General features: G+C 47.0%; 1 protein-coding gene across 4 annotated transcripts in view; it reads left to right on the top strand.

The window, feature by feature from the left end:
* Positions 1-13,016, top strand: part of RAB11FIP3 (RAB11 family interacting protein 3) — a 179,287-nt gene that overhangs the window by 113,709 nt on the left and 52,562 nt on the right. The window contains exon 1 of one of the 4 annotated variants that reach the window (XM_039491506.1): positions 8,069-8,086. The exons of 2 other annotated variants lie outside the window; for them this stretch is intronic. Coding sequence is in view for 1 of the 2 variants with exons in the window: in XM_039491505.1 (XP_039347439.1) it covers positions 8,554-8,610 (57 nt within the window). In the remaining variant the exon portion in view is untranslated. Of the gene's footprint in view, positions 1-8,068; positions 8,087-8,466; positions 8,611-13,016 lie in introns of those variants that run through there. One more of the 4 variants, XM_039491505.1, reaches the window with a different exon arrangement.

The raw sequence follows: 13,016 nt of genomic DNA, 5'->3' as shown, positions 1-13,016 counted from the left end.
TGCCTCCCCAAACAGTCTGGCCCTGCCCCCATCTGACCTCCACCCACTTCCTGCCCCCTGACTGCCCCCCTCAGAATCCCTGACCCATCCTGCTCCTTGTCCCCTGACCGCCCCTCCGAGACCCCCCCCCACCAACCACCACCCCAGGACCCCACCAACCTCCCCATTCCCTGTCCCCTGACTGCCCTGACCCCTATCCACTCCCCCCGCTGAGTTCTGACAGACCCCTGGAATGCCCCTTATCCAACCCTCCCCCGGCCCCTTTACCATGCCGCTTACCCCTGCCTCCCCACTCTCCCGGAGCCTCAGCGCACCATGTCCAGGAGCGGACCTGGACAGCGCTGCAGCGGCATGGCTCCACAGGACCTGAGCTTCCGCTGCTCGGCCGCAGCTCCGCCCCCTTACCACGTGGCTCTGAGCAGGAGGAGCTCAGGCCCCGCCCCCTTACCACGCGGCTCCGAGCGGGAGGTGCTCAGGCCCCACTGGAGCCAGGCCGCTTTAGCTCTGTCCAGGGCCGCTCCTGGACAGGGCGTGCTGAGGCGCCGGGGGATGGGAGAAGGCGGGGGCGGGGGGAGCCTCTGACATTCTCGTGGCGGCCCCTGCGGGGCCTGGGGCAAATTGCCCCACTTGCCCCCCCACTTTGGGTGGCCCTGCGTCTGAGTGGATGTGTAATTGTATGGTTATGGCAAACTTGTTCTCCAGAATCTAAGCTTTTGTGGGGTGAGGGGGGGTGGGGAGAGAAATCTACATCCTTTAAGGTTGCAAAAAAACCCTTCAAAATGTGAACACTGTAATGGTCATGTAGGGCTGCCTGCTTGAGCCTGTATCAAGCCTGTGACAATCACTCAGAGGTGGGAATTCTCCTGTTGATGCTGAAGCCTAAAGCCCACTACTTTTAAAATGTGATTTAACTATTTAATTGCTGCACACTTTAACAGAAACATCAAGCTAGTGTCCTCCTTTCATTGCTGGGAATGTGGGGGGAAGGGTGCAGTAGCACTTAGTGATTTTAGCTGGGATTGAGGAATTCAAGCCCTTGGTTCCTCCCCCTTCAAATTTGTCATCTTTGACCCTTTCCCAAACTGGAGAGGCAAACTGAGACGTGTCCCCTTATCAGAATCCAAAGTTTTTACTGCATCCAGGAAATAAAAAATGCCCCTCCTAGATACCCAAAGCCTCATCTGCCACTGCCAAGCTGCCTAAAGCTCCTGCTTCTCAGTGACAACCTGTGAGTGTAGATAATGCATTTAAAATGCCTACATCCGTGGCACTCAAACAGAGAAAAGTTGAGAACCTCATTGCTATTCAGCTTAATTTTAATAAATTAAAACCAAAGAGGTATTGACTGAACGGAGGGGAACGGAACGGTGCAGGGGAAAGGCTGGGGCAGTGCTGCATAATTCCCACCTCTCTGTTAAAATAAGATTTGTATTATTTAAATTGCAGTAGCAGCCAAAGGCCCCCATTAGGATCTGATGCCTTGTCATGCTGGGTGCTGTACAAATGTGTATATAAAGGTAGTCCCAGCCAGGAGAAGCTTACAACTAAAATTCTGTACATTTTCTGTCCTCTCTGGGCTATGCTGCCTAGTGGGAATGGAGAGTCAGGAGGGTGCAGATAATTCCTGGAGTCCATGTCTTAGGGCCCTGGCCTCAGCCTTTAGTGATTTCAAGCTAGTTTTTTAAGTTGTATCGTTTCCTTCCTCCTCCAAATATTGTGCCTTCTGTTCATCCACTGATCCAGCTGCACCCATGCGATTGGTGGTCTCTGCCCTGGGAGAGAGGAGCACAAGTCACTTGGAGATCTACACATCTGTTGGGCTATGTAGATTGTTTTATAAACCAGGCTGGACAATGGTCAGGATATTCCCTGGCGCAATGCCAATGAGTTAGAGGTTTTAGAGACCCCCAGCCAATTCTGTGCAACTGGAGCTGGGGCTAACCTCTCCATATCTGGTGGAAATTATGCCACCTTCACACTATGAATTTAAAGCACCCGTAGCTCTAGTCTGCTTCATTCAATAAGATAAATGTATTTTAAACTGTTTCTCGTAGGAGTAAATTCACAAGATATTACTAGTCATTCTTTTGCATGAAGTATCAGGGAGTGTTGGTATCATGGAAGGTGGGAGTCTTGTTTGAGAGAGAGAGAATTTGACTCTCTCTTTCTCTCTCTCTCTCTCTCTCTTTGTGATCAGTGCTTAGCTCTGCACTTTTTGAATGATTCCAGTAAGCCATTTCCTGTCAGCGAGGCGAAGATTTGAGAGACCTGCCATAGTTATCACCTGCACTGTGAGAGATGTTCTATACATGAAGGTTGATGTTGCAAGCAGCGTCTACATGTACAGGAATTTGCTTTAAAAATAATTAAATCTGATCACAGAGGCAGTTCATATCTGTATCTAGGAATTCTGCTGGGGCAGAAATTTTCTCTTCTAACTGCAGGCTTACCTGTCATCTAAATACTACTGGTGTTGGCAGCAGGGTGTTTGTTTTAACACTTCAGAATTGGAGTATATGGCTATATGAAGGAGTTGGTGTTGTAAGATCCTTTTTCAAAGAGGTGTTATCCTGAATTACCTTTTGGCTTTTAGACTCAACTTTGATCCTTTTTTAAGGTATCTATTTTTTTGGGAAATATTTTCCTTACTTTAAGGCACCGAACTAGAAGTCAGATCTGCGTCTAATCCTGTCTCTACCACAGACTTTAGGAAACCCATTTAGGGTATGTCTAAACTGCAATTAAAAATCCACAGCACCAAGTCTCGGAGCCCAGGCCAGCTGACTCAGGCTAGTGGGGCTCTGGTTGCAGTGCTAAAAATAGCAATGTAGACATTTGATCTTGGGCTGGAGAACGGCTCTGAGACCCTGCCCCCTTGTGGGGTCTCAGAGCCCAGCTCCAGACCAGGCCCCAAACGTCTTCAGTGCAACTTTATTATAACCCCACAGCCCAAGCCTGCTGACCTGGGCCAGCCACAGCCATGCCACGGGTCTTTTATTGCAGCGTAGTCGTATTCTCTATTGCTGTACTTTTGAATTTCCCTAATCTAAGAAGGAGGAACACCACTCCTCTGGCAAGGATAAATTGTTTATAAACATGTTGCTTCTCTTGCGTGGAAGGAGCTGTAACAGTGCTAAGTACTGCACTTTAAATACACCCAGACCCGTCCAAACGTCCTCATTTTACAACGGCTTTTTAACACCTTGCAGTGGCCATTTTGTTATCCATCATCTTGCATCTCCTTTATCCATGAAGCTAGGCTATCTGCAATCTACTTAATAAACTAAGGTGACAATATTCAAGGTGTCCTTGGGTGAAATGCCAGTACGGTATGTCTACACTACCAAAAAACACCTTGGGCCACAAGTCCCAGAGCCCAGGTCAACTGACTCAGGCTCATGCTACGGGAGCTAAAAATAATCATAAAAATGCTCCCACTCTGGCTGGAGTGTGGGCTCTGAGACCAGGGGGAGCTCAGCCGAGGCAGCGCACAAGGCCCAGCCTGGGCCCTTTCCCAGGGGCGGCTGGGGGGGGCGGTGGGTGTGCCTGGCCATGCCTGCGGAGGCGGACCCACCGGAGGAGCCCGGCGGACCCGGACGCGAGCGCCGAACGGCCGGGCGGTCTGGTCCTCGCGGCCGGGGCTCGGCTCCCGCTCCGCTGCGGCAGGCGCTCTCAACCGCGCCGGAGCCGCCGCCCCCCCCGCAGCCGCGGAGAGGTCCAGGACTGCCAGCGACCAGCCAGAGCAGACGGATCCCTCGCAGTCATGCCCGGGGGCGCCTCCCGGGCATGATTGCTTGGGGCGGCCAAATTTGTAGAGCCGCCCCTGTCTGAGACCCATCCCCCTCGCCATGTTTCACAGCCTGGCTCCAGCCTGAATAGCAGTGTCGATCCTTTCTATTTTTAGTCCATAGTGCAAGTCCGAGTCAGTTGACCCGAGATCTGAGACTTGCTGCCAAGGGGTATATGTGTCTGGTGTAGACATGCACCTAAGGCCTTGTCTATTTTATGTGTATTGACCAATGGTGGAACAAGCGGAAGGTATAGCATAGATAAAACTTAGGAGGGCTCTGGGTGTTTTCACTATCACGTCCTCTAACCTTGCTCTGAACAAATTGTGACGTTTCCGTAAAGTTGTCTGAGCCTTATCTACACCCCAGCTCCTGCTGGAATTACCTGATGGAGCTGCACTTGTTGGGAATTATAGCTGTGAAAATTCTAGTCTAGACATAGCCATTGACAGCTAGCTGTCAACCAGCTGTGACACTCGGATACTTTCTCATTTAAAAAAACGTTAACGGCCCAGGCCCCGGGCCCATGGAAACTCCTAGAAGACAATGGCCACTCCAATTGCCTGGACATTTGGCACCTAGCAACAAATGACCATGAATGGCCCACCCTCCTTAGGAAGCCAACTGGATATGATCAGCTGTGGAGCAAAGGCCTGGGGAGTGTCCAGGTGGGGTTGTTAAGTGTGGGCTGCTGGAGACAGGAGAGAAGATTCTGGACTGGGCTTAAGGAGGGATCAGAGGGCTCTGGACTGACCCAAATGGACTATATTATAACTAGTGATGTAAGAGTTCAATCAGTTAACCGGTTAACTGATAAGCTTGATGCTCATCAGTTTCTGCTAATGGTTAAACTCCACTCGGGGTCCTGACGGGTTGCTGGCCCCGTGCGCCTGGGGTCCTTCCCGGAAGTAGCAGGGATCCCCGGGTGTGTTGGGATGCCAGGTGGCAGCCGAGACCGCAGGCACACCGTGGGGCTGGCAGCAGCAGGGACCCCGGGCACACTGCAGGGCTAGCAGTACCCTCCCTTCCCCACACCCCTAGTTCCCCAGGTAAACGTTTAAGCATGTAACCAATAGAATTTTAATTGGTTTCACGGTTACTGGTTTTTAAACATTATTTACATCCCTAGTTCTAACTTTCTGTTCTCTGTGGTAAGTAAGGACTTTCTATGCTGTGTTCCGGACATCTAATAAACCCTCCTGCTTTTACAATGCTGGCTGAGAGTCACTCCAGATCAAGGAAGTTGGTGTGTATTGTTCCCTTGGGTGTGCAAGTCTCCCACAGGTGTCCAGCTCAGGTGGACTCACTGCAGGGAGCTGATGGCATGAAGCAGGGGTACTGAAGGTTCCAAGGTTTGGGCTCAATAGGCGGTGAAGCCAAGTGACTTGCCCCCGTGAAACAGTGTTGTGCAATTTCCACTTTCAATTTTCTGGCTTTCAGGAAATCTTGTGGATTTAAAAAAAAAAAAAACTACATTGTGCAATTTTCCACCTGAAGAATACTCCATATATTTAGAATCTTAATTCCAGTTTAACAAAGGATTTTTGTTTAGTTTATTGTTTAGTTTACTCCCACCACTCCTGAAATATGTTGTTGTTTTTACACTGTGGATTTAGACTGGTAGATTCACGGTTTCCTCGAGTATTTGTATTATTTCTCTGAAGGTGTATAAATGATTCATTTTCTCTGGTAGCAACAGTGATTTTGTATCTCTGCAAAAAGAGTTAAAAACAAAGATCCTCAATGGAAAACAAATATATATAAATAAAAAAGAACCTCTCTTTTCATCCCAGCAGAGTGAACAGAAGCCTGTCTTGTTCTAACTGAAGGAAATGTAAATTCCTATTTAATTTTTTTTGTAGTATAAATAATTGCTGAATTTGGAATCTCCTGGGTGGCTGGAGGCTTCTGAAAGATACTTTTTTGTGTTTGGCCAAGTGACTAGCTCTCTGGGTAATGCCAAAGTCCTGTATCCCATATTCACGTACCTTTGTTCACTCTGCAAAGACAGTAATGGTGAAATCTAGTAAATCATACTTACTTAGGTATCTCATGTTCATAAAGGCTTGCGTAGACCTAGAAATTGCACTGATTTAACTAAATCCAGTTTCTAAATTTAATAGTTACATTGATGCAAGCCCTTTCTTTGGATCCTTAAATCAGTTTGAATGGGTAATATAGATTTTTAGTTTTTTGTTACAAAATTGCCCAACATAGATGATGATATTCCTTAAAGAAAAAGGAAGGAGGGGAAATAAAGGAAAATAATAGATTTTAAAAATATGTGCCTCTTTTTCATAGATGACAGAGCAGTGGGAGTGCTTTGCTGCCTGTCAAAGAGCCCTTGATCTGGGAGTTTGTCAGGGTGTTATCTTGCGCAAAACAGGATGCAAAGAATTTAAAAAACTTCAGACCTTAGGAAATGAGATGGAATTATTATCTTCAACTCTGAATACAATGGATGGGAAGCTAGAAAATCTGGGTCCCAGTGCACCACTTGGAACAAACCAAGGACGCTGGGAGTAGTTAGCATCAACAAGGCTGTAACTCTGGGTGGGTCAAGCAGCTTGTTTAAGGGAGTGGCCACCTCCGCAGAGGTTGCACCTTCAAGAGTCGATGACATTTTTGATGAGCAAGGCAATGGTAATGGATGCAAAAGTCAGAATCATTTCTGGTGGCAGCTGAGTTAGAGGAAAAACTCAGGATTTCCCTGTCATTTCAGAGAGAGCACTGAGAGTGCCATGAGTAAAAATGTCATAGAAGGGATCTCATCATCTGTCCCATTTCCAGCAACGCTCTGGGTAACCCACGACCTGAGATTTTTTCCTGTTCTTGGGTAGAGCCTTGGTGAAGAGGTTCTTGGAAGAAGTTCCAGGAAGTGAATAAACATATGAAGAGAGTCCAGTAGAGAATTTCTCTAAGAAGGTGAATGCCATTGTGACAATTGGAGATGTTCTTTATAAATAATTGTAACCCCAAATGTGTGAAAGAACTGGGCAAGCTTCACTTTGGATGGAAGAAGGAACATTTAGACAAAATAAATGCTGCATCTTGACAGGTGATGACCCTTGTGGTCGCTTCTAAACCTAGGTTCTATGATTTAGTTTAAACACTTCCCTTTTGGTGCTTGCCTAGTAGAGTAGAGTGTGTTTGTTTATTCCTTCCTTCCTTCGTTTGTTCTTGGAGGGCCAAACTCAAATCTGGCCATGAATGTTTTTGAATGTGGCTGCTTTGAAGACCTTGCACATTAGAGAGAGATTTTCAAAGGCACAAAGGGCAGCGAGGCACCAGTCTGCAGATTTTTGAAAAGGTGTCTTTGTAGTTCTCTCCACTGTGTTCCTGTTTGTGTGGGCGAGTTCTTTAGGAAGAATTATGGCTTGCAGGTTGTTCTCATCAAAATCAACCAGGATTTTATTCATCTCACCACTGGCTATACAAACGATCTGTTCCTCAATATTAAAGATACTAAAAATAGATGGATGTGTGCTACCAGAGGCTTGGTAGCTAAATAGGCTAAGAAGGCTAAATATTATTTCTGTCATTATTAGTATTGACCACTGTGGTGTGCCAAGCACTGTACGGAGGGGTGTGTAGTTTTCCCATCTCCCACCCTCAAGTTGCTCACAATTTAATGTAACACTTACACATGTAGCTTTTAAAAATTACAATGTGTTCCTTTGAAATATACCGAACACCTTTCCTCCCGAAGTCCTGATAACAAGTCTATAATATATAACTAAACTATTGTTGTATATAAAGTAAATAAGGTTTTTAAAATGCTTAAGAAGCTTCATTTAAAATTAAATTAAAATGAAGAGCCTCCCAGACTGGTGGCCAGGACCTGGGCAGTGTGAGTGCCACTGAAAATAAGCTTGTGTGCCGCCTTTGGCATGCGTGCCATAGGTTGCCTACCACTGGATTAGATGATCACGATGTTCCCTGACCATCTGAGAAGATGATCTAGAGAAATGAGAAATAAATCATGTCATTAGGGCTGCATAAACCCATTTACTTTTGTTTCAGTCATAAAATTTTGGTTCTTTAACAACAGCTTGTGGTAATAATCAACTAAAAAAAAAATTACTTTGCCGAAAGTTACACACTTCATAAGGGTATAAGCCTCATTCCCCTTACTATTTATAGACCTAGGAAAGGTACTTCAGTGTCTGTCTGTCTTTTTTTTTTTTTTTCAGTCCTGTGTCCTTTATAACAAAGTAATATTCCTAAAGTCTTGTGTGAGAGAGAGAAGCCATCTGGGAATGGATCTGCTCCGATCAATTGTAGAGTGCTTTGAAAAAGTGAGTGAGGCAGATGTGCTCTTCCTTTTCATTCAAAACCAAAATCTCAATATGGAATGTCGTGCTGGGAAGAAAGAGAAATTGCATGCACCTTGAATCAAGTCTTTGTTTAGTGGCTTTTTTTAAGGGGGAAGGAGGGGAATAATTTTTGAAAGTCACATGAATCAAACTATCTGTAAAATGGCAGGGGAAAATGCATTAGCTCACACATTTGTTATCAGAGAGGTTGGTAGGTCAAGAACAAAAGGAACTCTGTTTAGAGACCTGAGGTTAGTCTGTTAAAACCAGCACGAATACTTCCTGAACTTTGCTTCCCTCCTCCCTGTCAGAAATAGCTGGGAGTTACCAATGTGTAGCTGGAGGTGAATTTTCCTTTAGAGAGGCAGCGATATGTGCTCACCTGGGGGCCCGGCATTTAACACAAAGGAGAAACTAACTGGACTTCAAAACTGGAAAGAGAGAAATCCATGTTAGTTCACAGAGATCAAAATTTCAATCCAATCTGGAACGTCTCAGTGCTGCAGGTAAGAAGTTTAATGACGCTGCAATGGAGAGAAGTTCAGTCTTTACCCTGCTGAGAGTTCTGATTGATTTTTCATCAAGTCCACTGGAATATCTAATTTAGTTAGAAAGTATCTCTTTTCCCTGCCATCTGTGGTGCTCTGTGTGTCTGCAGATTTTTGAAAGGTGTCTGTATTTGTCTCCATTATGTTCCTGTTTATGGTGGGGGAGTTCTTTCAGGGAGAATTATGGCTTGCTGGTTGTTCTGCCGCACTGAAGACAGTTTCTGTGAGAAATTGGTAACTGCTTTTAGGAGAGTCCTTTGTTTAAATATTAACTGGATAAATATGGTACAAATCCTGCCTAACTTAAAACAGCCTGTATATGTCCAGGTAAAAAAGCTAGAATCTATGAACCTTCAAAAAGCGTTGTAACTTGTAAAGACTGTATCCTGCAAGGTGGGTAATTGTCAACATCCCAGGTGGAGTGTTAGAATCGCAGGTTCCTACAAAAAACTGGATGTTGCCCAAATACATAGGAACAATCAGGTATTGCTACACCTGAGAGCTCACAGTCCTACAGCTGGTGACCCGCTGTACGGAAATGCTAAGCGATTTAATAGTTCTCTGTCTCAAGGCATATATTTGCACGTTGGCACTGGAAGATCATACCACATGCAAACTGTTTCAGGTATTCTCTTTTTTTACCAGGGTCATGGTTTTGGAAGTTGTTTAATTTTTAGCAGCACTGATTAGTGTTATGCTGTAGAGCACCGTTCACCTGTTGTGGACAAGCAAGCTGTGCTGGTAGAAAACTCGCAGCCAGTATAAGGAGATATCTAGGGGTCCCTCCAAAGCCATTTGATTTGGGTCCTCTGCTACAAGGTCGGTAATCGTGTGTCACCTTCCCTGACCTGCTGTGCTATACCTGATGGGAAGGGAACGAGTACAGGAGAACAAGTGTTGAGTTCAGAACAGGCGCTGCATCAGGATGTTTCTTCTAGGCTCAAGCTGTTGTCACAGAGCTATTGGCCTGCACCGTGTAGTGTGGCACTGGAGCCTGTGTAGCTGGCTTTGGGTTTACCCAGCGTTGTCTGAAACACTCCTGAACTCTTGATTCCATTATTAAGGTATCATAGGTAGTGTTCAGACAGAGGAACTGGATGTTCGTTTCCTCAATACAAAGTGCATGTTTGTGTTGTCACTTCTGCTTAATTCTGTCTTTTGGTTTTGGTTTTGTTGTGGAGCTTTTCGTACAGTTGGTGGGCCTTTACTCCAGAAAGAAGCATGTTCTCTATTTGTGCCACCTAACTAAATGGGCTTTGTTGGTTCTTGTTGTTAGCCAGCCATCAGAATGGAGATTGGTATGAAACTGGAAATACCCTTGTCAGGTATTTTGTGTGACTATAGAAGTAGCAAGGGGATGGCTGATCTCAAATGGCCTCCCATTGTTTTCACTGTGTAATCAAGACAGGCATTAATCTAAAAATACACTGTTTACTAGGGAAACAAAGATGTTCATAGTTCATAGTTTCTGTGGTCAGGGACAATAGCATTTCAAGTCTGGATTTTAGAATGCATAAGAATAGCCATACTGGGTCAGACCAAAGGTACATCTAGCTGAGTATCTTGTCTTCTGACAATGGCCAATGCCAGGTGCTTCAAAGGGAATGAACAGAACAGGTAATTGTCAAGTGATCCATCCCTGGTTACTCAATACAGATTTTTTTGGGGGTGGAGCAGGAATGACTGCACAGTAATAAAACGGCACCTGCTGGGAATATGTTTCCTCTGATTCCTGCTGTTAATAATATTAGTACTATTTTACACTACTGTACCTCCTGCTATGGGAAGAACTTAAAATGCTTTACAGACATCAGTGAATTTACACTTTCAGCAAAAACATTCTCTCCATTTTACAGATGGGGAAAGTAAAGCACAGAGACCCCAAATGACTAATCCCAGGTCACACAGGAAATACATGGCAGATATGAAAATAGCACCCAGCTTATGGTTAAGCCATGAGTCTATCTTTCCTCCTGCATTTGATCAGTCTAGCAGATTTTGCTATAGACCATTTTACTTGGTTTTGGTTTTCTGAGGTGCACTGCTTCCTCCTTCACCCCACTCTTTGCCCTGTCTTTTAGCCATTGCAGAATGCGAATATGTAGTGTGGCCTAAAAGAGGGATTGGCAGCCTTCGACATGTGGTCCATCAGGGTAATCCACTGGTGGGCTGCGAGACATTTTGTTTATGTTGACTGTCCACAGGGATTTCCCTCCCTCCCCTCCCCCCTCCCCCCGAAAAAAAACACCTCCCAGTGGCCACATCCCTGCGGCCTGCGCTGCTTCCCGCAACTCCCATTGGCCAGGAATGGCAAACCACGGCCACTGGGAGCTGTGGGGGGCCATGCCTACGGACAATCAACATAAACAAAATGTCTTGCAGCCTGCCAGTGGATTACCCTGAAGGGCCACGTGCTGAAGGTTGCCGATCCCTGGCCTAGAATTTTTGCGGTTGGTAAAACTCATTCACTCTGAATTTTGGGGTACACTCAGCTGAATTCCAGTTATGCTCTTCTCTTGACTGATGGACACAATTTTGGGAGCACAGATCTGAACAGTAATCTCTCTCTCCCCACTCCACCCTAAAAAAGAAACCAAAACAAGACTATAAGGTGGATAGAAAGCTGGCTAGATCGTTGGGCTCAACAGGTAGTGATCAATGGCCCCGTGTCTAGTTGGCAGTCGGTATCAAGCGGAGTGCCCCAAGGTTGATCCTGGGGCTGGTTTTGTTCAATATCTTAATGATCTGGAGGATAGCGTGGATTGCACCCTCAACAAGTTTGCAGATGACACTAAACTGGGAGGAGTGGTAGATACACGGGAGGGTAGAGATAGAATTCAGAAGGACCTAGACAAATTAGAGGATTGGGCCAAAATAAATCTGATGAGGTTCAACAAGGGCAAATTCAGAGTCCTGCACTTAGGACGGAAGAATCCCATGCACTGCTACAGACTAGGGACCGAATGGCTGGGCAGCAGTTCTGCAGAAAAGGACTAAGGGTTATTTGTGAACAAGAAGCTGGATATGAGTTAACAGTGTGCCCTTGTTGCCAAGAAGGCTAACGGCATTTTGGGCTGTATAAGTAGGAGCATTGCCAGCAGATCAAGGGACGTGATCATTCCCTTCTATTTGACATTGGTGAGGCCTCATTTGCAATATTGTGTCCAGTTTTGGGCCCCACACTACAAGAAAGATGTGGAAAAATTGGAGAGAGTCCAGTGGAGGGCAACAAAAATGATTAGGGGGCTGAAGCACATGACTTATGAGGAGAGGCTGAGGGAACTTGATTGTTTAGTCTGCAGAAGAGAAGACTGAGGGGAGATTTGATAGCAGCTTTCAACTACCTGAAAGGGGGTGCCATAGAGGATGGATCTAGACTGTTCTCTGTGGTAGCAGGTGACAGAACAAGGAGTAATGGTCTCAAATTGCAGTGGGAGAGGTTTAGGTTGGATATTAGGAAAAACTTTTTCACTAGGAGGGTGGTGAAGCACTGGAATGGGTTACCTAGGGAGGTGGTGGAATCGCCTTCCTTCGAGGTTATTAAGGTCAGGCTTGACAAAGCCCTGGCTGGAATGATTTAGTTGGGGATTGGTCCTGCTTTGAGCGGGGGGTTGGACTAGATGACCTCCTGAGGTCCCTTCCAACCCTGATATTCTATGATTCTAAGAGATCTGCAAGCTTCCAGAGGCTGTGTGGAATTCCAAGGGGTAGACATGGCAAGACATTGGATTAAGGTCCCTTTCTATATCACTGGGCCATACCCAGTGATGAGCTGCCAAAATCTTAGGAACCGGTTCCCTACTGGGTCTTCGGCAGCATGGCTCCGGTGGCTGAAGGACCCACCACCGAAGACCCGGTAGGGAACCGCCCAGTGAGTACACCCCCCCCCACCCACGTCCTACCCCACCTCAGAAACCACAACCCATAACCCCCCCCTGCCCTGCTCCCTGTCCCCTGACTGCCCCGACTCCATCCACCACCATCCCAACAGACCCCAGGAACTCCCACGCGGCGCCTACCCAACCCCCTCTTCCCCATCCCGTCTGCCCCCCCAGAACCTCTGCCCGATCTAACCCCTCCTCCCCAGTCCCAGCCCTGGCCCTGGCCTCTTACCCCTGCCGGGGTCGGGGCCAGGGTCGGAGCCGCGCCGTGCGGCTGGAGTTGGGGCCGGGGCCGGGCAGTGGCTGGAGCAGGGCCGGGCAGCGCCTGGAGTCCTCATCGCGCCCCACCCTGCCCCAGCTCACCTACAGGAACCGCACCGCCCGGCCAGGACCCGCGCCGCCCGGACCTGGCCAGGACCCGGCTAGAAACCGCGCCGCCTGGGCCCGGACCCGGCCCGGACCCCGCACCGCCCGGCCAGGACC

This window comes from Mauremys reevesii, linkage group 10 (genome assembly GCF_016161935.1).
Source record: "Mauremys reevesii isolate NIE-2019 linkage group 10, ASM1616193v1, whole genome shotgun sequence".
NCBI classification, from domain to species: Eukaryota; Metazoa; Chordata; order Testudines; family Geoemydidae; genus Mauremys; species Mauremys reevesii.
Note: the sequence above shows the minus strand (reverse complement) of the source record. Positions and strands in the feature narration are given on the sequence as shown.